The 24,315-nt window shown below is 57.3% G+C and overlaps 4 protein-coding genes and 1 pseudogene across 15 annotated transcripts in view; 3 read left to right on the forward strand and 2 right to left on the reverse strand.

Annotated features, from left to right (window-relative positions):
• The first annotated feature begins 74 nt into the window (after positions 1–74).
• TNFRSF12A (TNF receptor superfamily member 12A) lies at positions 75–2,141 on the forward strand. 2 transcript variants are annotated; one of them, XM_017863887.1, is made up of 5 exons: positions 97–249; positions 364–519; positions 974–1,078; positions 1,314–1,448; positions 1,530–2,141. In XM_017863887.1, exons 1-5 carry the CDS (start codon positions 156–158, stop codon positions 1,583–1,585), a joined length of 546 nt encoding a protein of 181 aa, XP_017719376.1. In that variant the 5' UTR covers positions 97–155; the 3' UTR covers positions 1,586–2,141. The 2 variants fall into 2 exon arrangements, with proteins under 2 accessions (XP_017719377.1, XP_017719376.1); XM_017863888.1 differs by lacking the exon at positions 364–519 and having other exon boundaries at positions 75–249.
• A 236-nt stretch (positions 2,142–2,377) lies between these two features.
• On the reverse strand, positions 2,378–4,044 carry HCFC1R1 (host cell factor C1 regulator 1). 5 transcript variants are annotated; one of them, XM_017863891.1, is made up of 5 exons: positions 3,939–4,044; positions 3,605–3,726; positions 3,232–3,288; positions 2,991–3,119; positions 2,378–2,756 (listed from the first exon to the last, which is right to left on the reverse strand). In XM_017863891.1, exons 2-5 carry the CDS (start codon positions 3,697–3,699, stop codon positions 2,621–2,623), a joined length of 417 nt encoding a protein of 138 aa, XP_017719380.1. In that variant the 5' UTR covers positions 3,700–3,726; positions 3,939–4,044; the 3' UTR covers positions 2,378–2,620. The 5 variants fall into 5 exon arrangements, with proteins under 5 accessions (XP_017719380.1, XP_017719379.1, XP_017719382.1 ...); XM_017863890.1 differs by having other exon boundaries at positions 3,605–4,044; XM_017863893.1 differs by lacking the exon at positions 3,232–3,288 and having other exon boundaries at positions 2,383–2,756.
• Positions 3,789–7,969, forward strand: THOC6 (THO complex subunit 6). Its single transcript, XM_017863886.1, has 13 exons — positions 3,789–4,123; positions 5,944–6,059; positions 6,161–6,225; positions 6,300–6,403; positions 6,488–6,525; positions 6,603–6,651; positions 6,752–6,823; positions 6,915–7,017; positions 7,103–7,152; positions 7,242–7,304; positions 7,401–7,511; positions 7,597–7,731; positions 7,808–7,969. The coding sequence occupies exons 1-13, from the start codon at positions 4,085–4,087 to the stop codon at positions 7,886–7,888; spliced, it is 1,026 nt and encodes a 341-aa protein (XP_017719375.1). The 5' UTR covers positions 3,789–4,084; the 3' UTR covers positions 7,889–7,969.
• Positions 7,914–24,315, reverse strand: part of BICDL2 (BICD family like cargo adaptor 2) — a 23,280-nt gene continuing 6,878 nt past the window's right edge. For 2 of the 7 annotated variants that reach the window (XM_017863879.1, XM_017863880.1), the window contains exons 2-12: positions 18,739–19,495; positions 17,137–17,432; positions 15,442–15,753; positions 11,125–11,340; positions 10,911–11,027; positions 10,664–10,810; positions 9,748–9,942; positions 9,483–9,632; positions 8,900–9,030; positions 8,548–8,668; positions 7,914–8,473 (exon numbers count right to left, since the gene is read on the reverse strand). In XM_017863879.1, coding sequence (XP_017719368.1) covers positions 8,306–8,473; positions 8,548–8,668; positions 8,900–9,030; positions 9,483–9,632; positions 9,748–9,942; positions 10,664–10,810; positions 10,911–11,027; positions 11,125–11,340; positions 15,442–15,723 — 1,527 coding nt within the window. In that variant the 5' untranslated portion in view covers positions 15,724–15,753; positions 17,137–17,432; positions 18,739–19,495 and the 3' untranslated portion in view covers positions 7,914–8,305. Of the gene's footprint in view, positions 8,474–8,547; positions 8,669–8,899; positions 9,031–9,482; positions 9,633–9,747; positions 9,943–10,663; positions 10,811–10,910; positions 11,028–11,124; positions 11,341–15,441; positions 15,754–17,136; positions 17,433–18,738; positions 19,496–19,909; positions 20,098–24,315 lie in introns of those variants that run through there. The other 5 variants (XM_017863882.1, XM_017863883.1, XM_017863884.1 and 2 more) reach the window with 5 other exon arrangements.
• Positions 16,351–16,993, forward strand: LOC108523339 (putative uncharacterized protein FLJ46214; annotated as a pseudogene).

Genomic DNA, 24,315 nt, shown 5'->3' on the forward strand with positions numbered 1-24,315 from the left:
GCGGGCCCCGCGGGGCGGGGCGTCCCGCAGCCGAACTCAAGGCGGGCGGAGGGGAGAGCTCCGCCCCGGAAGGCGGGGGCGGGGGCGGGGCGGTGGCCGTGGGTCCCTGCCGGCCGGCGGCGGGCGCAGACAGCGGCGGGCGCGGGACGTGCACTATGGCTCGGGGTTCGCTGCGCCGGTTGCTGCGGCTCCTCGTGCTGGGGCTCTGGCTGGAGTTGCTGCGCTCCGTGGCGGGGGAGCAAGCGCCAGGTACGCGAGACTCGGGGGTCGGAGAACCACGGGCCGGGGCACGGGAGCCGGATTGGGTGCCTGGAGAACAGCGCGGAACTGGGGGAACAGGCGGATGTGGGTATCTGTGTTCAGGTGGCCTTCTAACAGCTCGCTCCTGGCTGTGGGAACTTCCATCACTCTCCAAGTTTCATTCACAATCCGGGCCTCAGTTTCTCCCACCGTCCAATTGGGGTTGGGGTGGGTTCTTCGGTTCCGAAAGTCCGAACTACTTCGAAGTGGAGAGAGAAAGTAAGTGAGGGCGGGATGTTCAGTCCAGGAAGGGGCACGCCCCCAGCCTGGTCAGTACAGGGTCTAACTAGCCCCAGTGACCGACGAGTTGGGGAGGCCGTCGAGAGGCACTAGGGTCTGTGCCCTCTATACCATGTGGGGTGCCCCCTTCCATCCGGTGACTTCAGTGCCCAGCTATGCGGGGGGAGGGACCGGGGTCGGGCCCGGTGCCCAGGAGTGAGTCACCCGCCGGCGGCAGGGGGGTTGTGGGGACCTGACCCCCCCACCCCCAGCGTCCCGCGCTACGCCCTCCCTCCCGGAGCTGCAGTGTCCCGGTCGGGCCGTGCGGTCACCTGTGAGGAATGCGCGGGGAGGGCGCCAGTGACTCACGTTATTCGAGCCGGCCGACCCTGACCTCAGACCCCAGAATAGCCGAGTCCCGCCCCCAGCCTCTGACCCGAGGCCCCCTCCCCAGGCACCGCCCCCTGCTCCCGCGGCAGTTCCTGGAGCGCGGACCTGGACAAGTGCATGGACTGCGCGTCTTGCAGGGCGCGACCGCACAGCGACTTCTGCCTGGGCTGTGAGTGGGGGGCAGGGCCAGTGGCCAGCGGACCCCAGACTGGGAGAGAGGGTGGTTGGTGCGGAGAGCGGGGCCGAGAGCTTTGCATCGGGGAAGTCAATCGGGAGGAGGTGGGAGTTGGAAGGTGGCTCGGGTCAGGGAGGAGGCCACGGCTGGGAGAAGGCCGAAGGCTCAGTCTTAGGGGGCGGGGCTGCCCTGGAGAGGGGCGAGGTCTGACTCCGAGTCCCGCCTTCAGGCGCTGCGGCACCTCCTGCCCCCTTCCGGCTGCTTTGGCCCATCCTTGGGGGCGCTCTGAGTCTGACCTTCGTGCTGGGGCTGCTTTCTGGCTTTCTGGTCTGGAGACGATGCCGCAGGAGAGAGAAGTTCACCAGTAAGTGCACCCTGGCCTGCCCAGCCCTGTCAGCACTCGACCTTTTCTCTGCCCCTGACAACCCCACCTCTTATCTTGCAGCCCCCATAGAGGAGACCGGCGGAGAGGGCTGCCCAGCTGTGGCGCTGATCCAGTGACAATGTGCCTCCTGCCAGCCGGGGCTCGCCCACTCATCATTCATTCATCCATTCTAGAGCCAGTCTCTGCCTCCCAGACGCAGCAGGAGCCAAGCTCCTCCAACCACAAGGGGGGTGGGGGGCGGTGAATCACCTCTGAGGCCTGGGCCCAGGGTTCAGGGGAACCTTCCAAGGTGTCTGGTTGCCCTGCCTCTGGCCCCAGAACAGAAAGGGAGCCTCACGCTGGCTCACACAAAACAGCTGACACTGACTAAGGAACTGCAGCATTTGCACAGGGTGGGGGGTGTCCTCCTTCCTAGAGGCCCTGGGGGCCAGGCTGACTTGGGGGGCAGACTTGACACTAGGCCCCACTCACTCAGATGTCCTGAAATTCCACCATGGGGGTCACCCTGGAGGGTTAGGGACCTATTTTTAACACTAGGGGGCTGGCCCACTAGGAGGGCTGGCCCTAAGATACCGACCCCCCCAACTCCCTAAAGAGGGGAGGAGATATTTATTTTGGGGAGAGTTTGGAGGGGAGGGAGAATTTATTAATAAAAGAATCTTTAACTTTAAATGGTTTGGAGAGGCAGTGATCCCCGACTGACTCCCCTGAGCTGGAGGGAGGGAGTGAGTCAGCCAGCCGCGGGGGCGGGGGTGAGGCTCTGACTCACACATTCTCAATGCCTGGAACTCAGCCGGCCAGGACCTGGCTGGCCCTAACAGTTTTCCAGGGAAGATCTTGAGGAGAAACCCCAGCATCCCGCACCTCTGCCCTCTCCACCATCCCCAAAAGCCCCAGGTTCTAGACTGAAGCCTTCCTTTGCTCAGCAATCTTTATTCAGTTCTTCTTGGGGGTGGGATGCCTCCCTTCCCATGCTCCCACCCCTCCCATCCCAGAGCTCCCCTGGGCTCAGTGTCCTCAGTTGAGGGAAGGTCTTGGTGCCCAGATGCCTGGTCTGCGGGAGAGGGAGGAACCTTGTCCCTTTGCAGGAGTCGCTGGTCTCTTCTGTTGTGGGGAAGAAGGAAGGTGGGAGGGGCACTGTCCACCAGCACTCAGAGCTCCGTTATGTCCCCAGCTGGGGTTGCAGGGTAGGGGGGACTGGGGGTGTCCCCCAGTCTCAGCAGACGGAGGGCCTCGGGGATGAGGCTGCCAGGGTAGCGCCAGAGAAGCAGCTCAGAGCAAGGGCTTCTAGAAGAAGAAATGACTGTCAGGCCATGGGGCTAAGGATGGCCTAGCTGAGCACCTCCCACCAGGTCCAGGTCCCCAGGGACTCCTGGGTTCCCAGCACTTTCCAAAGAGCCAAGATGAGAAACAACCCAGAGGTCAGCTAGAGCTAAAAATGGCACGATGAGGCAGGGCCTGAGGTCAGCTGCGAGGACTGCCTGTGATTCTGCAGAAGGCCTGGCCAGTGGAGGAGCCTACCTGAGTGGGGGCAGGGCTTGGGGGAAGGCCATGGGGGGGCTGCAGTAGGGGTGGTCATTGTGCAGGCTGAGTTGAGAGAAGTGGCTGGCCATGTTCTCCTCAGATAGAAACTGCTTGCGCAGAGGCTCCCTGGGGAGAGATGGGAGAGAGGCAGGCTGGGATATTGAGACAGGAGGCAGCCTGTTGGGGACCAGAGGTGACAGAGATCTCGTTGGGAGTCCCTCCCTGCCCCCAAACTCACTGCTCCTCCTCCAGGCGCCGCTTGGTGCTCATGGGCACAGCTCCTCGGAGAGGGGAGCTGGGAAAAAAAGAGAGCCTGGTGCACCCCACCCTCTTGGGCCCTTCCCAAGGATATGCCCGCCTGAGCCTGCAACATCAGCCAGGAGCCCGGAGCCCATTACTGTCTCAGCTGGTGCCGGTCCCCCCTCTCCTGGGCCATCCAGCAGCGTACCTCGGAAGTCTCGACCCTGAGCTGCAGCCCCAATACCATCTCAGCTCACGCCTAAGCTCCACCGATTCGTCCCACCCCGTGTTCATCCTGCAGACCAGCCCTGAGCACCCAGCCAAAGCTCCTGCGGCCCTTGGTCAGGCCCACCCTGGTCCCCTACACGCACCTGGCGTCCAGGCCCCGAATCACCCCCAAGGCGGCCCGCGGGAGGCGCTGGGCCCCACCCTGGGGGCCTCGCTCCAAGGGCTGCTGAAGGATCATTGGGTTTTGGGGTCCTGCGGGTGGGATCTGGGCGACAGGGGAGGAGTCTCTGAGGGCGTGGCCCAGCGAGGATGGGCGTGGCTTTAGGCGGGCACAGCCGCGAGGTTCTGCGCGGGCGCGGAAGACGGGCGGCGCGTGGCGGAAGGCAGGGTTGCTCCTCGGGGTGGGGGAGGGTATCCGGCTTAGCGGGGCTGCGGTGGACACCACTTCTTAATGTCGGGGGTCTTCGCGGCGCTCACCTCGGCTCCTGGGGTTCAGGACGGTACGCAGCAGCCACCTTCGCGCCGAAGGCAGTAGGGCGCCACGGAGAGGAACCGCTCTAGGCACGTAAGGCCTCGTGAAGTTGCGTCGCACGCGGAGCACTCTGGGACTTGTAGTTCTGGAGATGGAGCGAGCTGTGCCGCTCGCGGTACCGCTGGGTCAGGTGAGATGGACGTGGTGCGCGTTGCCTTCTGGGATTTGTAGTCCATTCATGGCTGGGACCGGGGTGGGGGGCAGGGAATTGTGCCCTGAGTCCTGTTTTGCCTGGGCTATTTGTGGAACTCAGACGCTGACCAGGGGGGCGGGAGAGTAACCCAGAAGTGCTTCAGGGGCTTAACGCAAGTCAGAGAGTAGGGATTATAAATCAGTACGTTTTTCTATGTTGGGGTAGTAGAGCCACTTTTTTTTTTAAATTTTCTAGTTCTTGGCCGGGCGCGGTGGCTCAAGCCTGTAATCCCAGCACTGGGAGGCCGAGACGGAGGCCGAGACGGCGGATACGAAGTAGCGTCAGGAGATTCGAGGGGACCGATTTTTCCTGAGGTAACCACGGGAAAAAAAACCGGCGTCGTGCTACTTAAAAAAACTTAACTAAAAACTAAGCCGGGCGTCGACGTGGCGCGGCGGCCTGTTAGCTCTTCAGCTTAAAGCCCGGCGCAGGCTGAGCACAGGAGAAAATGGCGGTGCAAAATTCCGAGGCGGAGCTGCAGTTGAGCTGAAAGATCCGCCACTTTGCACTTCCAGGCGCTTGGGTGCCAGAAAGCGAGACTCCGTTCTCAAAAGAAAAAAAAGCAAACGAAAAAAAAAAGAAAAAAGAAATTTCTAGTTTGTGCAGAAGCACGTTTTTTTTTTGTTTTTTTGAAGACGGAAGTCTCCGACTCTGTTTCCAAAGCCGTAGGCTGGAGTGCAGTGGCACGCATCTTCAGCTCACTGCGCCAAAACCTGGCCGCCTCCTGGGTTCAAAGCGATTCTCGCTTGCCATCAGTCTCCCAAGTAGGCCTGGGACCTTAACAGGCTCTTGTTTGCCCACCGTGACTGCCAGCTTCAATTTTTTTTTGTGTTTTAGTAAGGAGACAGGGTTTTTTTTCAAACCATTGTTGAACAGCGCTGGGTCTCGACATAGTCCTTGACGCCTTTGAGGTTAATCCTGCCTGCCTTGCGCCTCCCAAAAAAAGTTGCTGGGATTACAAGGTGTGGAGTCACCATGCCTGGGCGCGCCACGTTTTTTTGCTTTTGTTTTTTTGAATGGAGTTTTCCTCTGCTCAGGCTGGAGTGCAATGGCTCCATCTCGGTTCACGACAGCCTCCGCCTCCCAGATTCAAGCAGTTCTCCTGCCTCAGTCTCCCAAGTAGCTGAGATTACAGGCTTGCGCCATCACTCCTAGCTAATTTTGTATTTTTAGTAGAGATGGGTTTCTCCATGTTGGTCAGGCTGGTCTGGAACTCCAGACCTCAGGTGATCCGCCCACCTCGGCCTTCCAAAGTGCTGGGATTACAGGCGTGAGCCACTGCGCCCGGCCCCACATTTTTAATTTTTTTGTTGAGACAGAGTCTCACTATTTTGACCAGGCTGCTCTCGAACTCCTGGCCTCCCCAAGCGGTGGATGACAGGCATGAGCCACCATACCCGGCTTCAGCACTGAGTGACAATCCCATGTAAAGCTCTTGTCTATACACTAGCTCATCTAATTGTGACGGAATCTTCTGTGAGCTCCACTTGACAGTTGAGGAAGGTGGTAGGAGAGTGCTGGGTGCTTGCTCAGAGGTCCCTGAGGCATCACCTCGACTCGCCCCTTCTTCAGTGTCTTCTTGGAGCCACTCATGGGACTGCATGGGCAAGTGCTGGCTTGGGGCCGGGCCGCCTCAAAAGAGGGCTGAGAAGTCAGGACAGTGGGAGGCCTGGCAGGTGTTGGGGGAAGCAGGAAGGAGTCTGTGGATGGGAGGTTTCGTACATCCCAGGCAGGCCTCATCCAGTTCTTCCCTGCAGACAGAGGTGTTCCAGGCCTTGCAGCGGCTCCATATGACCATCTTCTCCCAGAGCGTCTCACCGTGTGGGAAGTTTCTGGCGGCTGGCAACAATTATGGGCAGATTGCCATCTTCAGGTACCCTCTGCCGCTGTCCACCCGTTAGCCCTGGCACTTGGCCCTCATGGGACGGATGCCCCTGTTTCTGACTCCTGGGTCCCCTCCGCTGTCCCCTGCAGCTTGTCCGCTGCTTTGAGCTCCGAAGCCAAAGAGGAAAGTAAGAGGCCGGTGGTGACTTTCCAAGGTGGGTATAGCTGTGGAGTCTGGCTTCGGGACTTTGGGTGGAATTGGTTGACTCAGTTCTGCATTTCTCTTTAGCCCATGATGGGCCCGTCTATAGCATGGTCTCCACCGATCGACATCTGCTTAGTGCTGGGGATGGGGAGGTGAAGGCCTGGCTTTGGGCGGAGATGCTCAAGAAGGTAAGGAGTCGAGCTTGGGAAAGGGCTGGGGTGCCTGGACCCAGAGAGAGCCTTTGAGGTCAACTGGTATTTTCCCTTTTGAAGGGGTGTAAGGAGCTGTGGCATCGTCAGCCTCCATACAGGTGAGCCAGGGCCACGTGGATAGAGGGGGCATCAGGGTGAAGTGACTTCCTCACTGACCCTGCCTTTCCTTCCCCAGGACCAGCCTGGAAGTGCCCGAGATCAATGCTCTGCTGCTGGTCCCCAAGGTCTGAGCCCCATCAAAGTTCTTGTCCAAACTTTGATCCTTCACCCTCTGCCTACCCTGGTTTGACATTGACTTCCTGCCTCACCCTGCTCCCTCCACAGGAGAATTCTCTCATCCTGGCTGGGGGAGACTGTCAGTTGCACACTATGGACCTTGAAACTGGGACTTTCACGGTGAGCAGGGTCTTGGAGCCCTAGAGCAGGTCCAGGCCAGGGAGAGGTACTCTTCCTAGGTCTCCTCCTGACATCGCCCCTCTACGTGCAGCGGGTCCTCCGGGGCCACACAGACTACATCCATTGCCTGGCACTGCGGGAAAGGAGCCCAGAGGTGCTGTCAGGTGGCGAGGATGGAGCTGTTCGACTTTGGGGTAAGGAGGTGGCTGGCTGGAGGGCAAGATGGCAGTGAAGGAGGCTGAGGTCAATGGGGCACCACTCACGGTTCTTTCCCTGCAGACCTGCGCACAGCCAAGGAGGTCCAGACGATCGAGGTCTATAAGCACGAGGTGAGGATCTGTCCATGGCCATTGTCCTCTTCCCCTCCCGCTCCTTGAATTCTGCATGTCTTCACCTCTTTCCCTCCCCCGCTGCCCAGGAGTGCTCGAGGCCCCACAATGGGCGCTGGATCGGATGCTTGGCAACTGATTCCGACTGGATGGTGAGCTGGGCAGACTGTGGGATGGGATGGCAGCTCCGGGCCCTGTCAGCTGTGGGCCTGTAGTTCAAAGATGGGGACTCCCACCTTTCTGTCCAGGTCTGTGGAGGGGGCCCAGCCCTCACCCTCTGGCACCTCCGATCCTCCACACCCACCACTGTCTTCCCCATCCGGGCGCCACAGAAGCATGTCACCTTCTACCAGGACCTGGTGAGTCCCTCTCTCTCACTTCTGCCACCCCCACTGACTCTTCCCTTCAGTCGTGACCCCCGAGCACCTTCCCTGTCCTCTGCAGATTCTGTCGGCTGGCCAGGGCCGCTGTGTCAACCAGTGGCAGCTGAGCGGGGAGCTGAAGGCCCAGGTGCCCGGCTCCTCCCCAGGGCTGCTCAGCCTCAGCCTCAACCAGCAGCCTGCCGCGCCCGAGTGCAAGGTGGGTCTGGCAGGGGCCATGGGGTGGCTGGGAGGCAAGGGTGTGGGCAGGTCAGTCATGACCCTCTTTCCTCCAGGTCCTGACAGCTGCAGGTAACAGCTGCCGGGTGGATGTCTTCACCAACCTGGGCTACCGAGCCTTCTCCCTGTCCTTCTGACCTCCGACGACACCCCCAGCCAGCCCAGGGTTTTAGAGTGTTTTTCATTTTCTTTTTTACAATAAAGTTTCATGCTTTTTTCCGTGCTCTTTCTTTCCACGAATGGAGGCCAAATCGGTGGAGTGATTTATATATTACTCTGTCCCATCTTGATACATAAATACCCAGCCCCATCCCTGCCCTAGAAAAGATAGACCTATATTGATTCGGAAAATAGCTCTGTTCACCTGCCCCTGCCACCCACCTGGGGCTCCTGCCCCACAAGCTGGCCCCTGCTCCCGATGAGCCCTTGCCCAGCATCCTGGGGTGGGGAGGGCATCAGCTCCTTTTGGAAGACAGTCCAGGCCCTGTCGCTTAATTGGCCAGAAGAGGAACGTGAGCCCCTAAGTGGGCAAGGGCAGCCCCTGGGCCCAGCCGTCAGGTCCTTCGGAAGAGGTTGCTGAAAAAGCCACCGCCGGGCCCGGGGCCCAGGCGCAGCGAGAAGCGGGGCGCAGCACGGCGCGGGGTCGACGACGACGCGGCGGCGCTCAGTTCCTTCTGGCGCTGTGAGCGCAGCTGCTGCCCGATCACCACCTGCATGTCGTCCTGCGGGAGGCCGTCGTCGGCTCAGCACCGGTCCCGCCCCCTGCCCTCCTCCGCACACGGACCCCGCCCCTCACCTGCCAGGCCTCCAGCTCCTGCGTGAGCGCCACCTTCTGGCGGATGGCGCGCAGCAGCTCCCGGGACAGGGAGTCTCGCTCCAGCGAGACGCGGTTGAGCTCCAGGGACAGCTCCAGGGCCCTAGGCGGGGAGGGGCGGACGACGTGTTTGAGGGCGCTAGGGCTTCAGGGAGCCGGGGTGGCGGGGGAATTCCGGACCCAGACGGGAGGAGGGCTGCCAATACCTAGATCAAGGAGGTCAGTGGGCCCCTGGGCGGGAGTGGGGATCGTTATAACCCGTATCAGAAGAGGAATCAGGAGCCCAGGAGGGCCCAGAGGGCGCTGGGGTGGTGGCGGATGGCTTGAGGCTTACTTGTTCACGGCCTCGTCCCGGTCTGAGAGGGCACTGTGCAGGGCCTCCCCAGGGTCTTCCTGCGCCCGCAGCTCCTTCTGCCTCTGCAGCTCTTCCCGCAGGGACTGCAGCTCTGCCTGCTGCAGCGAGATCTGTGAGCAGAGGAGGGGCCGTGCGGCAGATGGGCCAATGGGCCTTTCAGTCCCTGCTTCTCCCAGCAGCCCGGACTCTGGCTTTCCCTAGCCCTCCTCTGCCTGCGACAGACACCCCAGGCAGCTGTGGCCCTGCGCTGGAGACTCCAAGATGAGCCCTCTGAGACCCTCAGGCTGGTGCAGGTTGGGGTGGAGCAGGGTTAGTTGGAGTGGTATAACCCTGCAGGAGGGATGCAGGGAGAAACATTGGAAGTGGAACTAAGCGGGCAGGTGCTGTCCAGGAAGTCTTCCTGGAGGAGGTGGCATGCAGGCTGGCTCTTGAAGTAAGTTTGTTGAGATGACCGATCCAGGTATAGGGAGGGCTTAGTGGGCAAAGGCTGAGAGGTGGACATGGGAGACAGAAACTGACAGCTAGAGGGGCCCTGCATCCAGCACAGTGCCCTCTCCCCCACCTCATCTTGCAGCTTGGCCACTTCCGCCTCCTTCTCCTCCAGTATCTCCGCTGGGCTGAGGGATGTTCGCTTCCTGGGGGGCTCTAAGCTCTCTTCCGGGGGTGAAGGCTGGGGACTGGACGCCTCTCGGGTCTTTGGGGACCGGGTGGTCTGTGGGCCAAAGAAATGGGTTAGTGGTGTGAAGTCTATTAGGGAAAGGAGGAAAGGAGGAGCCTGCGACCCTCTCGATGGCACAGGTAAGGGGACTGAGGCCCCACAAGCTCACCGGGGTGTCTCTGCGTGCTTCGGCGCTCTGGCCCTGGTCGCCGTCCTCGAGGCTGTGGGCCAGTTCTGACTGCAACGAGGCACCTGACACGTCGGCGTCCTGGAGGCGTGACTCCTCCTCCAGTTCGGAGACGCGCCGCTGCAGCCTCCGCAGCGCGCTCAGCGCCTCCCCGGCCTCGGACCGTGCGCGTTCCAGCTGTGGACGGTCCCGCAGACGGAAGCGCAGGTGGTCAGCGGAAGCGCAGGTGGTCAGTGGGACGCACCCAGCGCCGGCATCCTGCGGCATGTCCACGCGGGGGCGCCGCGGAGGGCCCCGCACCCCATCGGCCCAGGCTGTTCCCGTTCCTGGATCGCTGGGCGCCTTGGGCCATGCACCTCCCTCAGCAGACACACAATTTCCTCGCCTATAAAGCAGGGCCCCACCTCGAGGAGCCCCATTCCCTCCCCTGCCCAGTCTACCTCCTCATTCACTAATTGTTTCATGCAGCATTTATCGGTGCTACTGAGGCTGCTTGTCCCACAGTAGTAAAAAGGGGAACTGGGATGCGAAGGCAGGCAAGCTGACCCCAAAGTGCAGACTCCTTTGATCTCTAACATCAGACCCCGCGTCCTCTTTTCATTTCTTTTTCTCCATCTCCATTGCCCAGCCATGGTCTAGGGGCTGTCATTCCTGGCTTGAGCTCTGGCATCAGCCCCCTCCCTGCCCTTTCAGCTGCCAGGCTCTGATATATTCTAAGAGCATGCCTCCCCTGCTCAACAGCCTTCCATGGCTCCCACTTGCCCATAGGCTAATGCCCATGCTCTTGTGGGCCAGCCTCTGGACCTCCCGGTGATCCAGCTCTGGCCTCATCTCCCAGAAAACCCTGAAGCCATTGCTAAGGGTCCAGGCAGTTGTATCCCCTAGCCCTGCAGGTCACCTCCAGGTTGTGCTCCCGCCGCTCCCGCCTCAGCAGCAGCAACTCCTCGTGCGTGGTCTGCAGTCGGCCCTGGCCCTTCTCCACCTCCTCACGCAGGCCTTGGATCTGGGCCTCCAGGTCCTGCCGGCGGCTCTGCAGCATCTGGTTCTGGGGAAAGGCCTGAGAGCTGGGGAGGGGGGCAGCCCCCTCCCAGCCCCCAGCCTGGCTGTTTTGGCTCAGTCAATCCCCAGCCCCAGCTGAAACTCACTTCCCCCTGCAGACTCTCCAGCCGCGTCCTCAGCTCTGCCCCAGCCAGTGCCTGAGCCTGGCACTGTCCCCGAAGGGTGTCCAGTTCCCTCTGAAGTTCCTGCTCAGTCTGGGAGGCCTGAGGAGGTGGAAAGGGGGGCAGAGGAGCCTCAGCACCACGTCCAACGCCCCCACTCCCCACTGGGGACCAAGGCATCCTCCTCCACCTTGTCCACCTGAGCGAGCTGCTGGCTGAGCCGGAGGTTCTGCTCGCTGAGCTCACTGAGGGCCCGTGCCCGTTCTCGCCCACTGTCCTGCTGCTCCGAGCGCTGTTCCCCGAGCTGGGCCCGCAGGGCCTCCACGTCCCCCTCCAGCTCCACGGCCCTGGCCTCCCACTCGGCTCCTCGGGCTGCCAGGCCTCGCCGGAGCTCATGGTTCTCCTGCTGGAGCCGCTGTGGGGGCCAGGGCAGAGGGACAGAGGCAGAGAGGCACCAATGAGACTGGGCAGGCACAGAGAGATGGGGATGGAGAAACAGACACCTAGGGAGAAAGCCTAAGGGGGCCTTGTGTCCAAGATAGACACAAAAGCAAGGGAGAGTGAGGGAGGAAGAGTGAGCGAGACCCAGAGATTTAGAGGGAAGGTTCCGGGCAGACAGGACGCGTGGGCCTAGGGCAAGGGTGGGGATGGGGCTCTCTGATGACCACTCACCTCCAGCTGCTGCCTGGGCTTCTGGACCCGAGGTCGCAAGCGCCGTTTTTGGCGCCTGAGTCTGGCAGAGTTCAAGCCCCGGCCCATGGCAGCACACACCTGCTGTGTCCCAGGGGCTCTGGAGGCCTGGACTCTGCCCAGCCCCCTCCCCAGCTCCTGCTAGCCAGTTCCCTCTAATTAACCCTGGTCAGCCCCGCCCCGGCCCCAAAACCTGTCTGACCAGCGGGGAAACGCCCTGTCACACCCAGATGCCCAGCGTGGGGAGGCAGATGAGTCAGGGGTTAACTTCTGGCCCACTCTCTCTAGGCCCTCAAAGCAGGATGGGCTTGGACGAAGGTAACAATTGCCACAGCTACTGCAGCGACTGGCAGGTACCCTGCATTAGGGGTTTATCTGCATTGCTTCATTTCATCCACTAGAGGGAGAATCACTAACGTCCTGGGTTTACAGATGAAACTGAAGCTCATAGTTGCTAAGTGCCTTGCCTGAGGACACACAGTCATTTATTTTTGTTTTTATTATTTATTATTATTTTGTTGAGACAGATCTTCACTCTTTTGCCCAGGCTGGAGTGCAGTGGCACGATCTCGGCCCACGGCAATGTCTGCCTCCCAAGTTCAAGATATTCTCCTGCCTCAGCCTCCCAAGTAGCTAAGATTACAGATGTGCACCACCTTGCCTGGCAAATTTTTTTTTGTTTTCTTAGTAGAGATGGGGTTTCACCATGTTGGCCAGGCTGGTCTTGAACTCCTGGTCTCAAACAATCCACCCTCCTGGGCCTCCCAAAGTGCTGGGATTATAGGCGTGAGCCCATGCAATAACTTCACAAAGCAGGGATGCCAACTCAGGCAGCAGAACTCTTAACCAAATCCTGTAGGGACAACACAGCCTCAGGATTAAGCTGTCAGGTTCAAGGTCACATTGTCCTGGCTGATATTCGGCTCTGCTGATGCCTTGCGGCCTGGACACAATATCTCTAAGTCCATTCACCCACACTACTATCAATCCTCCCATATTTTCTAAGCTCCACTTGTTCTGGGGTCTGCTGTCAGCAGCACATGAGACCACCAAGTTCACTGCTTCAAGCAGCTTAGAGTCCAGAGGGCATGGACACATGCCGGAGCCAGGTAATTTCAGGGGGACAGTAAGGGCTGCAAAGAGACCCAGGAAGTGATGGAGAGTTAGGAGTGGGGTGGGGGTGGAGGGTCCTTCAAGGAGGATGTCATGTTTGAGTTGACTTCTGCAGGACAAGAAGAGCCACCAGAAAGAAGGCTAGGCATTAAGGGACAGCAAGTGCAAAGTTCCTGAGGGAACAAGTGTGAGTTCTTGGAGGAACTGAAAAGAGCCCTCATTGTGGGGGAGAGGGTGGATCGGCTGCCCGTTTTGGAGGAGGGAGAAAAGGGTGGTGTTGCTGTGGTGAGGTCAGGGAGGAGCCCAGCTCTCTGGGACTTTTAGGCTCTGGGGAAGAGTTTCGGTTTCATTCTAAGTGTGAGGGGGAGATTCTGGTTGAGGAGTGAAATGGTGTGATTTGCAGCTTTTGAAAATTCTGGGCTGTCCCTTAGAGAATGGGCTCTCGGGGTCAAAGGTGGAAGCTGGGGGCTAGGCGCGGTGGCTCATACCTATAATCCCAGCACTTTCGGAGGCTGAGGCAAGTGGATCACCTGAGGTCAGGAGGTCGAGACCAGCCTGGCCAACATGGTAAAACCCCGTCTCTACTAAAAATACAAAAATTATATGGGCTTGGTGGCACATACCTGTAATCCCAGCTACTCGGGAGCCTGAGGTGAGAGAATCACTTGAACCCAGGAAGCAGAGGTTGCAATGAGCTGAGATGGCACCACTGCACTCCAGCCCGGGCAACAGAGTGAGACTCTATCTAAAAAATAATAATAATAAAAGAGTGGAAGCTGGGGACTCAGGAGCAGGTGGCTGGAGTGTCTGGGGCAGAGGTGATGGAGGCTGTGATCTGTGATCAGCCTGGAGGCTGCAGAGCCAACAAATGAGTGGTTGGAGCCTAGCCTAGAAGAATCAAAAGGGCTTGTGGATATTGGGGGGAATTTGTACATTCAAGAAAGTTTGAGCGCATTGACTCACACCTGTAATCCCAACACTTTGGGAGGCTGAGGCAGGTGGTTTGGTTGAGCCCAGGAGTTTGAGACCAGCCTGGGCAACGTGGTGAGACCCCATCTCTACAACAAATGCAAAAATTAGCCAGGTATGGTAGTGCATGTGTGCCTGTAGTCCCAACTACTCAGGAGGCTGAGATGGGAGGATTGCTTGAGCTCGTGAGGTTGAGGTTCCAGTGAGCTTTGATTGCACCACTGCACTACAGCCTGGGTGACAGAGGGAGACCCTGTCTCACAAAAAAAAAAAAAAAAAAAAGAGAGAGAGAGAGAGAAAGAGGCCAAGGAGGTGCACAGGCCCTGGTCATCAAGTGGAAAAGCAAGGATGGGGACAGCAGGTGATGTGGGCATGGAATCGAGCGTGTGGAATCAAGTGCCACTTGTGTCGAGATGCCCTCTAGGTGGCCTGGTGGAGAGGGTTAGCTACCCAGGTCAGGCTCAGGGCAGTGGTTGGGGCCAATACAGCAGATGAAGGAGGGTGTTCAGGAGACCAGATGTGAGCCCCAGAGCAAGAATTTGGCCGAAAATAGAACCTGGGCAGAGAGAACTGTTCCTGCCTCATTGGGCTGGGCAAGAATCAATGGAGAGTCATGCAAAGCACTCAGCCCAGTGCCAGGCAGGGTGTAGACACTCATGACTGTTGCCTGGTGTTCTGCTATACTGCTGAGGAGCTAGACACAACATCCAGAGAGGGCCAGCAGCTGACCCAGGGTCACACAGCTGGACAAGGGTCTGAACCCAGTTTTTTATTTTTTATTTATTTTTTGAGATGGAGTCTTGCTCTGTCACCCAGGCTGGAGAGCTGTGGCATGATCTTGGCTCATAGCAACCTCTGCCTCCCAGGTTCAAGTGATTCTCCTGCCTCAGTTTCCCAAGTAGCCAGGACTACAGGTACACCCCATCATGCCTGGCTAATTTTTTTTGTATTTTTAGTAGAGACGGGGTTTCACCATGTTGGCCAGGCTGGTCTCGAACTCCTGACCTCAAGTGATCCAGCCACCTCAGCCTCCCAAAGTGCTGGGATTACAGGTGTGAGCCACCATGCCTGGCCTGAGAATTCATGCCTTTTTTCCTTTCCCTTCCCTTCCCTTCCCTTCCCTTTCCTTCCCTTCCTTTCCTTTTCTTCTTTCTTTTCTTTTTTCTTCCTTCCTTCCTTCCTTCCTTCCTTCCTTCCTTCCTTCCTTCCTTCCTTCCTTCCTTCTTTCCTTCCTTCCTTCTTTCCTTCCTTCTTTTTTTTTCAGGATCTTACTCAGTCGTCCAAGCTGTAGTGCAGTGGATCATAGCTTACTGCAGCCTCAAACTCTAAAATTCCTGGGATCAAGTGATCCCCCTGCCTCGGCCTCCTGAGTAGCTGAGACTACAGGTGCCACTACCACATCTAGCTAATTTTCTTATTTTTTGTAGAGACAGAGTCTCGCTATGTTGCCCAGGCTGATCTTGAACACTGGGCTGGTGATCTTCCTGCCTTGGCCTCCCAAAGTGCTGGGATTACAGGTGTGAGGCACTGTGCCTGGCACCCAGAGTTCCTGTTATTTACCACTAGGCAACACTGCCAGGGGGACTGGGCCCAGCTCTGATCTGTTCCAAAGTCCTCCCCCTGCCCCGCTGTCCTCCCCGGCTCCTCTCTCCTTCCTTTGCCTGACTCCCTTCCCTTGTCCTCTCCAGGCCCACCCGTCCTCCTCTGCCCACCCGGCCACCCACCCGGCCCAGTGCTAGCTCACTTCCTCACACTCCAAGTGCTGGGCGCTCAGCGTCTCCAGCTGCCGCTGCAGCTCCTCATTTCGCTCCAGAAGCATCTTGCCGAGCTCCGCCGCCAATAGCAGGTCTTTCTCCTTCTGCTGCAGCTGTAAGGCTAGGTCCTCGGGCTCCTCAGGCCCTGGGCCCGCTCCCAGGAATGAGTCCCTCCGCTCCAGCACAAAGGGGAAGAAGCCTTCGTCGCCGCTGGGAGAGGCGCCCCCTGAGAGCAGCCCCGACGGGAAGCTGGGCCCATCTGGAGAACTCATGTCACCTGCAGCATCTGCGGGGACAGGTGACTGCGGGACACTCTACTCTGCAGTCTGACAGGGGCTCACCCTCCGCCCAACACCTGGCCCTCCAGGAATTCTCCACCTGCTGCCAGCCTGCCAGGTCCTGCAGCCAGGGCTTCCTGAGCCGCGAAGGGTTAATGACCTGTGTTTTGGCCACCCAGTTCCGTTAATGTCCCTGGGGTAAACTGAGGCAGCAAGCAGAAGGAAATGACCTGCCCAGCCTTTGGCCTCTGCTAGACAATCTCTGTCCCCAGGAAAGTTCATTCCAGTGCTCCAGGGCCACAGGCCACCTCCGCTCCCTGTCCCCTCTCTTCCCAGAACCCAGCAGTTTGGCTCGTAGCCCCTCGCCATCTGAGACAGTTCCCAGAACCCAGGTTCTCAGGGACTCAGCAGTTGGAGTTGAGCCCAGCCCCTTCTCCTCCCAGGAATGCAGGACCCTAAGACTTGGGAACTGAGGTGTCTTCGCCCCCAGGAATCCAGCTCCCTCCCCTACCAGAAGCCCAGATCCCAGCTGCTGACCTCCCAGGTCTCTCGCACTCATTCTGTTACCTCCTGAGCAGGTGCTTTGACTCCACCCTCCAGACTCAGAGGTCCCCACCTCCAATGTCCCCCACCAAGGATTCCCACCCAGTCCCCACTTTCCACAGGACTCAGGCATTCATGTCCCCACCCCTCCGGACTCAGGAGTCCTGACCCTCAACCCCCCCAGTTTCCCAGGGCCCTGGCGTAGGGCCCAGATCAGGGCGAGGTAACAGGTTGTGCCGGCCGCCCGACTGCAGCGCGGCTCGGAGTTTCTGTTTACTTCCCGGCCCGCCCCTGGGGACCGGAGCCCCGCGCTCCCCTAGGGTTGCTTAGGGGCTGGGGTTCAGGGGCTCCGGTCAGAGGGCCCGACGCACCGGGCTTACCAGCCCCAGTCCTCAGGGGTGTCTCCACCCACTACGCGCACACACCTGTGCTCCCCCTCCTCCTCTCGCCCGATGTCCATGTGCAGTCCTGCTCGCAGGACCTGAGTGTCACCGTGGTCCTAGCCCAGCCGCCCCTAGGCCGCTCCCGAGGATCTCCCTGACTTGGCCCTCGCTGGCCCCGCTCCCCCCACCCCCTCCACCCGAGAGACCCAGGCCTGGAAACCTCTCCCCCTACCCTTCCGCACTTAGCTGCCCAGGTGTTGGGGCCTCCAGCTCCCCCCATCCCTGGCCCCAGGTGTCGGAAGCCCGGAGAAGGGGCTGGGCTCACCCCCGACGGCTGAGTTCCTGCAGGCGCCCCCGGTTCCCCGGCGATCTCGGTTCCCCTGCCCCCGCCCTGGTTCCCCAACCTTCTCTGCCGACGCGGCCGCACCAGTCCCTCCCCAAGCTCGAGGGGCCCGGCCCTCGGCGTCCCCCAGGCTCTCACCCGAAGCCGCCGGGCTCCCTCCGAGGTCCCCGCGGTCTCCGGTCCCCTCTTCCGGAGGCGGCTTCAGGTGTGCGGCCGACACAGGTGAAGGGGCGGGGCCGCGGGAGAGGCCGGGGCGCTCCCAGGCTGCCTGAATGGCCGGGCGGGGTCGAGGGAGAGTCGCTTCCACCTGGGTGGGGGGCACTGGCCCATCCTGCTGTGGTTGCAAATGGCCCGGCCAGTTAACTGAGCACCTACTGTGTGCAGATCCTACATTGAGGTAGCCGCCGCTTCTTTGCCGTCAGGACTGCCTTGCCCTGTGGGGGTAGGAACTCATTGGCAATGACGACAACACCGAATCTGACATCTTAAGCACTCGGCTAAGTAAACTTTTTTAGTTTTTAGAGATGGGATCTTGCTCTGTCACCCAGGCTAGGGTGCAGTGGCACCATCACCGCAACCTCGTCCTCCCAGGGTCAAGGGATCTTCCCACCACAGCCTCTCCAGTAACTGGGACTACAGGTACATGCCACCATGCCCGGCTAATTTTTGTACTTTTTGTAGGGATGGGGTTTCACTACGTTGCCCAGGTTGGTCTCAAACTCCTGGATTCAAGTAATCCTCCCACTTCAGCCTCCCAAAGTGCTGGGATTACAGGCATGAGCCAGTGCTTCTGGCCAAGTAAACACTTTTATAGGCATAACTTGTTGAACTTTTTTTTTTTTTTGAGATGGAATTTTACTCCTCTTGCCCAGGCTGGAGTACAGTGGTGCCGTCTCAGCTCACAGCAGCCTCCTCTCCTGGGTTCAAGTGATTCTCCTGCTTCAGCCTGACCAGTAGCCAGGACTATAGGTGTGTACCACTACACCCAGCTAATTTTGTATTTTTAGTAGAAACGGGGTTTCAATGTGTTGGCCAGGCTGGTCTCAAACTCCTGACCTCGTGATCTGCCCACCTCGGCCTCCCAAAGTGCTGGGATTACAGAGTGAGCCACCGCCCCGGCTCAACTTGTTGACTTTCATGATGACCTGATGAGGAGGAACTGTTGTCATCCCCATCTTACAGATGAGGAAGCTGAGGCTCGGGGGCAGGGGGGTCCTCCACCTTGTTTGGGGTCCCCTGGTCAGAACTTGAAGGTGAACAGCACAAGTGTGGCTTTAGGGTCATGCTCTTTACTGATTCCCATGCCACAGACAAGGACACTGTAGCACAGGCAGTGAAAGTGACTTGCCCAGAGCCATGCCTGAGTCCGCATGGCTCCAGACCTGGTGCTCTCAGTTCCTGAGTTATGCAGAGCTGAGGACCATGCTGTTGTCTGGGACGGGGGCCTTGGTGTGGAGATGGGAAGGTCTGGGACTGGGGACCCACGGTGGCTTGGGCAGCAGTGATGCCCCAGCCATGGCCTTGTGTCTTGTCACGATTTATCTCCAGACTCCAGGGCTTCCTGGGCCTGGTGACAGGGGCTCCTGGCCTGGAGAGCAGGACAGATGGAAGGCTGGGAGCAGCGATGTGCTGGTAAGCATTTAACAACAGGCTCCCTGGTTAAAACAGAAGCCCTTGCTGGTTGCATTTGCCAATTTCCATGATGCAATACACACTCCTTGGCTGACTTCAGCTACTCACCTGGCCTCACTGAGTTCGGAGGTAGAAGGGGCCGTGCACATCAGCTGTGGCTGGCCGGTGTCAGGTGGGTCCGTGCACCTCTGGCTGGGGGTCAGGACCCCTGAGTCTTGGGGGACTGGGGGCTACTTACCTGGATTCTAGAAAAATAGGAGAAGGGTGGGCGCTGGGACTCTTGGCTTGTGGGAAAAGGGGAGCAAGGACTCCTTGGGGGGGGGCTTAGGAACTGGGACTCCTGGGTCCTGGGGCTGGGACAGGTTTTCTGCCAGCAGAGAGTAGGGGAGCCAGAGATTTGTCTTAGAGCCACACTGCCCAGCAAGGCTGCCACTTTCTCCCAGTGCACCTGTGGGAGCAGCCTGGTAGCCTCTGGAGGGCTGAAGACATCCCAGCCTCCCCGGGTGCTGCTATGTGACCCTCTGGAAATATAAGCTCAGTGTCCCCTCCAAATGCCAGTCACCCTTGGCCCCACTCACACCCACACTTAGCACATCTTGAGCGTCTCCTGCCAGACTGGGCTCATCCCGGGATGAAGGGATCACAGCCCTACTTCCAGAAGGTTCATAGTTCACCTGGGCCATGGGAGGGAGTGTAGACCTATAAACCAGAAATGAACCAATAAAACAGTACAGCAAAGGTGCTTGGGCCACGGGTGCTGGCATCACATGGCTTCAGTCCAGGATCCAGTTGGCCATATACCAGATGTGATGTGTAGGCCTGTGTCCTTCAGCTGATTAACCTCTGCAGCCCTCAGTTTCCCCATCTGTAAAATAAGGATGATAGTTCCTAGCTTATAGGGATGTGAGGATTTTTTTTGAGACAGAGTCTCGCTCTGTCCCCCTGGCTGGAGTGCAGTGGTGAGATCTCGCCTCCCTGCAACCTCTGCCTCCCAGGTTCAAGCGATTCTCCCACCTCAGGCACCTAAGTAGCTGGGATTACAGGCATGCGCCACCACACCCAGCTAATTTTTGTATTTTTAGTATAGACAGGGTTTCACTGTGTTGACCAGGATGGCCTTCAGCTAACCTCAGGTGATATGCCCACCTCGGCCTCCCAAAGTGCTGGGATTACAGGTGTGAGCCACCGTGCCTGGCCAGGTGTGAGGATTAAATGAGGGTGAAGTGCCAGCACTTAGTACTTGCTGGTGATCTCCGCATGGCCACCAGAGATGACTCACCTGCATGTCACACTGTATTTCATCCTCAGAGCAACCCCATGAGGTCATGCCATTCACAGGTGAGGAGGCCAGCTCAGAAAGGCGAAGTCATTTGTCTGTGGGTACATAGCACAGCCTTCATCCCAGCTTGCCTAGCTCTCAGCCTCAGTCACTCTTGGGAAATTTGTGTTGTTTTTATTTTTTGTGGGGACAGGGTCTCACTCTGTCACCCAGGTTGAAGTACAGTGGCATGATCATAGCTCACAGCAGCCTTGAACTCTTGGGCTCAAGCGATCCTCCTGCCTCAGCCTCCTGAGTGACCGGGACTACAGGCAGATGCCACCATGCCCTGCTAACCTTTTTATTTTGTGTAGAGATTTGATCTTGCTACGTTGCCTAGGCTGGTCTCAACTTCTGGCCTCAAGAAATCCTCCTGCCTTGGCCTCCCAAAGTGCTGGAATTGGAGGCATGAGCCAGTGTGCATGGCTTTGTATATTTGAATCTGGTCCTCAGTCTCCTCTGGACCCAGGAGTCCTGGCCTCCGTCTCCCTGTTGGGCCTAAGAGTCTTGGCCACCCAGCACCACACAGGGGCTCTCAGCCCTCGCCTCACCCTCAGGCTCCTTGCTGATCCCAGGAGAAAGATGAATAGGAGGGACAGAGTGACCTCAGGGAAGGCCCAGGGAGGCTGGGACATGTCTGGTTAAGAAGGGAGGGATTGGCGGGGCACGGTGGTTCATGCCTGTAATCCCAGCACTTTGGGAGGCCGAGGAGGGTGGATCATGAGGTCAGGAGCTCAAGACCAGCCTGGCCAAGACGCTAAAACCCCATCTCTACTAAAAATACAAAATTTGGAAGGGCGCAATGGCTCACGCCTATAATTCCAGCACTTTGGGAGGCCGAGGCAGGTGGATCACGAGGTCAGGAGATCAAGACCATCCTGGCTAACACGGTGAAACCCCGCCTCTACCAAAAATACAAACAATTAGCCGTGTGTGGTGGCGGGCGCCTGTAGTCCCAGCTACTCAGGAGGCTGAGGCATAAGAATCACGTGAACCCAGGAGACGGAGGTTGCAGTGAGCCAAGACCGTGCCATTGCACTCCAGCCTGGGAGACAGAACGAGACTCCATCTCAAAACAAAAACAAAATCAAAAAACAAAACAAAACAAAATATAAAAATTAGCTGGGCGTGGTGGCAGTCGCTTGTAATCACAGCTACTCAGGAAGCTGAGGCAGGAGAATCAGTTGAACCCGGGCAGCAGAGATTGAAGTGAACCGAGATTGCACCACTGCACTCCAGCCTGGGTGACAGAGCGAGACTCCATTCCAAAAAAAAAAAAAAAAAAAACAAAGGGAAGGATGATCACCCAGCCTCACCTGCTCTCCAGCCCAAACAAGCCAGCTTCTCAGGTGCTTAGTTTGGAATGCCCTCCCCGCCTTTCCATCCACCCGCTGAGCCCTGGGGGGTTCTGAGTCTTGGCTGTGAGTTGAGGAGGGCTCGTCCCTAGGGAAGCCTTCTCAGATCTCACAATGCCTTGAGAATCTATGCTGGGCATCCAAAGGCCAGTAGGACCCCACTCGGCTCCTTCCCTTCCCCAGAAGCAGCCTGGTAGAAATAACTTGGGTCCAGATCCAGGTGCCTCCAGGCTTTTATGACATATGCTAAGTCCATGAACAGTAGGTAGTATTGTTTGGAACAGTAAAAACCTTTATAAAAAATATTTCACACAGAATTCATTGTTCTGCAACTTGGTTTTTTGTTCGTTTGTTTTTTTTTATGTATGCTTATGTTTCCAAGTGTTTTCTCCCACTTACTAAAAAAAAAAAAAAAAAATTAGGGCAGGCATGGTGGCTCACGCCTGTAATCCCAGCACTTTGGGAGGCTGAGGAGGCGGGTGGATCATGGGGTCAGGAGTCCAAGACCAGCCTGGCCAAGATGGTGAAACTCACTCTCTACTAAAAATACAAAAAATTAGCTGGGCATGGTGGCAGACGCCTGTAATCCCAGCTACTCGGAGGCTGAGTCAGGAGACTCGCTTGAACCTGGGAGACAAACATTGCAGTGTGCTGAGAATGCGCCACTGCATTCCAGCCTGGGCGACAGAACAAGACTCTGTCTCAGAAAAAAAAAAAAAAAAATTAGCTTTGGCTGAGCACAGTAGCTCACACCTGTAATCCCAACACTTTGGGAGGCTGTGGTGGGCAGATTACTTGAGGCCAGAAGTTCGAGACCAGCCTGGGCAACATGGCAAAACCCCGTTTCTACAAACAAATACAAAAACTAGCAGGGCATAGTGGCATGTGCCTGTAGTCCCAGCTACTCACAGGGCTAAGGCAGGAGGATCACTTGAGTCCAGGAAATGGAGGCTGCAGTGAGCTGAGATTGTGCCACTGTACTACAGCCTGGGTGACAGGGCAAGACCCTATCTCAAAATTTAAAAAAAAAAAAAAATCAGCTTTATTGAGGTAGGCATTAGCTTCCTAGGGCTGATGTATGTAACAAAATATCTACCAGCTTGGGAAAAAGAGCAAGACCCGTCTCTACAAACAAAAATACTAATTAGTGGCACATGCCTGTGGTCCCAGCTACTTGGGAGGCTGAGGTGGAAGGATCCCTTGAGCCCAGGAGGTCGAGGCTGCAGTGAGCCATGATTGCATTACTACACTCCAGCCCGAATGAGAGAGCAAGACCCTGTCTCAAACAATAAAAGGAAACAAACAAAAAAAAAACCACAAACTGGGCTTACACAACAGAAAATTATTGTATTACAGTTCTGGAGGCCAGAAGCCTGAAATGAGGATTGGTTCCTTCTGAATTTCCCTCTTCTATAAAGATGTCAGCTGTTGAATTTAGGGCCCACTCTAAATCTAGGATGATCTTATCTTGAGATTTTTAACTTATGTCTGCAAAGACCCATTTTTCTTTTTTCTTTTCTTCCTTTGAGATGAAGTCTCGCTCTGTTACCCAGGCTGGAGAGCAGTGGCGCGATCTCGGCTCACAGCAACCTCTGTCTCCCAGGTTCAAGCAATTCTCCTGTCTCAGCCTCCTGAGTAGCTCGGACCACAGATGCGTGCCACCACGCCCAGCTAATTTTTGTATTTTTAGTAGAGATGGAGTTTCACAATGTTTGCCAGACTAGTCTCAAACTCCTGAGCTCAAGCGATCTGCCTGCCTTGGCCTCCCAAAGTTCTGGGATTGCAGGCATGAGCCACTGCACTCGGCAAGACCCTATTGTCAAATAAGGCCACATTCTTGCAGACCTGGGGTTAGGACTTGTACATATCTTTTTTTTTTTTTTTTTTTTTTTTTTTTTTTTGTGGAGACGGAGTCTCGCTCTGTCGCCCAGGCTGGAGTGCAGTGGCCAGATCTCAGCTCACTGCAAGCTCCGCCTCCCGGGTTTACACCATTCTCCTGCCTCAGCCTCCCGAGTAGCTGGGACTACAGGCGCCTGCCACCTCGCCCGGCTAGTTTTTTTTTGTATTTTAGTAGAGACGGGGTTTCACTGTGTTAGCCAGGATGGTCTCGATCTCCTGACCTCGTGATCCACCCGTCTCGGCCTCCCAAAGTGCTGGGATTACAGGCTTGAGCCACCGCGCCCAGCCACTTGTACATATCTTTTTTTAGGGGGGGACACAATTTTTGTTTTCTTTTTTTGAGACGGAGTGTCACTCTGTTGTCCAGGCTGGAGTGTAGTGGCACAATCTCGGCTCACTGCAACCTCCACCTCCCAGGTTTAAGCGATTCTCCTGCCTCAGCCTCCTGAGTAGCTGGGATTACAGGTGCACGCTGCCATGCCTGGCTAATATTTGTATTTTAGTAGAGATGGGGTTTCACCATTTTGCCCAAGCTGGTCTCGAACTCCTGAGCTCAGGTAACTCACCGGCCTTAGCTTCCCAAAGTGCCAGGATTACAGGTGTGAGCCACTGTGCCCAGCTTGGGGGATGCAGTTTAACCCACTACAAGGAACACTTTACACATAATTAAATTAATCAATTTTATGTCTTTCAGTTGATGAGTTTTGACAAATATATTCAGCAACAAAACTACCACCACAATCATGATGAATCACCCCAAAAAATTGTCCTTGCCCCTTTGCAGTCCATCTCTTTCCCCACCCCAGCCTCTCGTAACCACTAACCTGCTTTCTTTTTTCCTTTTTTCTTTCCAACTCTCCAGGAGTGGGGGACTGCAGTGTGCTGTGATGGAGCCTGTGAATTGTTACTGCACTCCAGTCAGAGCAAGAGAGCAAGACCCTGCCTCTGTTTTTTTTTTTTTTTTTTTTTTTTTGAGACAGAGTCTCTCTCTGTTGCACAGGCTGGAGTACGATGGTGTGATCTCAGCTCACTGCAACCTCCACCTCCTGGGTTCCAGCGATTCTCCTGCCTCAGCCTCCTGAGTAGCTGGGATTATAGATGCGTGCCACCACG

The sequence above is a fragment of the Rhinopithecus bieti genome, unplaced genomic scaffold, assembly GCF_001698545.2.
Source record: "Rhinopithecus bieti isolate Rb0 unplaced genomic scaffold, ASM169854v2 scaffold_72735, whole genome shotgun sequence".
Classification (NCBI taxonomy): Eukaryota; Metazoa; Chordata; class Mammalia; order Primates; family Cercopithecidae; genus Rhinopithecus; species Rhinopithecus bieti.

Coding starts and splice junctions, on each gene's coding strand:
- TNFRSF12A (XM_017863887.1), top strand. CDS start 156: ATGGCTCGGGGTTCGCTGCGCCGGTTGCTGCGGCTCCTCGTGCTGGGG. Junction 520..973: donor CTTCGAAGTGGAGAGAGAAA/GTAAGTGAGGGC, acceptor CCCCCTCCCCAG/GCACCGCCCCCTGCTCCCGC. Junction 1,079..1,313: donor CAGCGACTTCTGCCTGGGCT/GTGAGTGGGGGG, acceptor TCCCGCCTTCAG/GCGCTGCGGCACCTCCTGCC.
- THOC6 (XM_017863886.1), top strand. CDS start 4,085: ATGGAGCGAGCTGTGCCGCTCGCGGTACCGCTGGGTCAG. Junction 6,404..6,487: donor GGGCGGAGATGCTCAAGAAG/GTAAGGAGTCGA, acceptor TCCCTTTTGAAG/GGGTGTAAGGAGCTGTGGCA. Junction 7,732..7,807: donor CTGCCGCGCCCGAGTGCAAG/GTGGGTCTGGCA, acceptor TCTTTCCTCCAG/GTCCTGACAGCTGCAGGTAA.
- HCFC1R1 (XM_017863891.1), bottom strand. CDS start 3,699: ATGATCCTTCAGCAGCCCTTGGAGCGAGGCCCCCAGGGTGGGGCCCAG. Junction 3,289..3,604: donor ATTCGGGGCCTGGACGCCAG/GTGCGTGTAGGG, acceptor TTTTTTTCCCAG/CTCCCCTCTCCGAGGAGCTG. Junction 2,757..2,990: donor CAAGCCCTGCCCCCACTCAG/GTAGGCTCCTCC, acceptor TTCTTCTTCTAG/AAGCCCTTGCTCTGAGCTGC.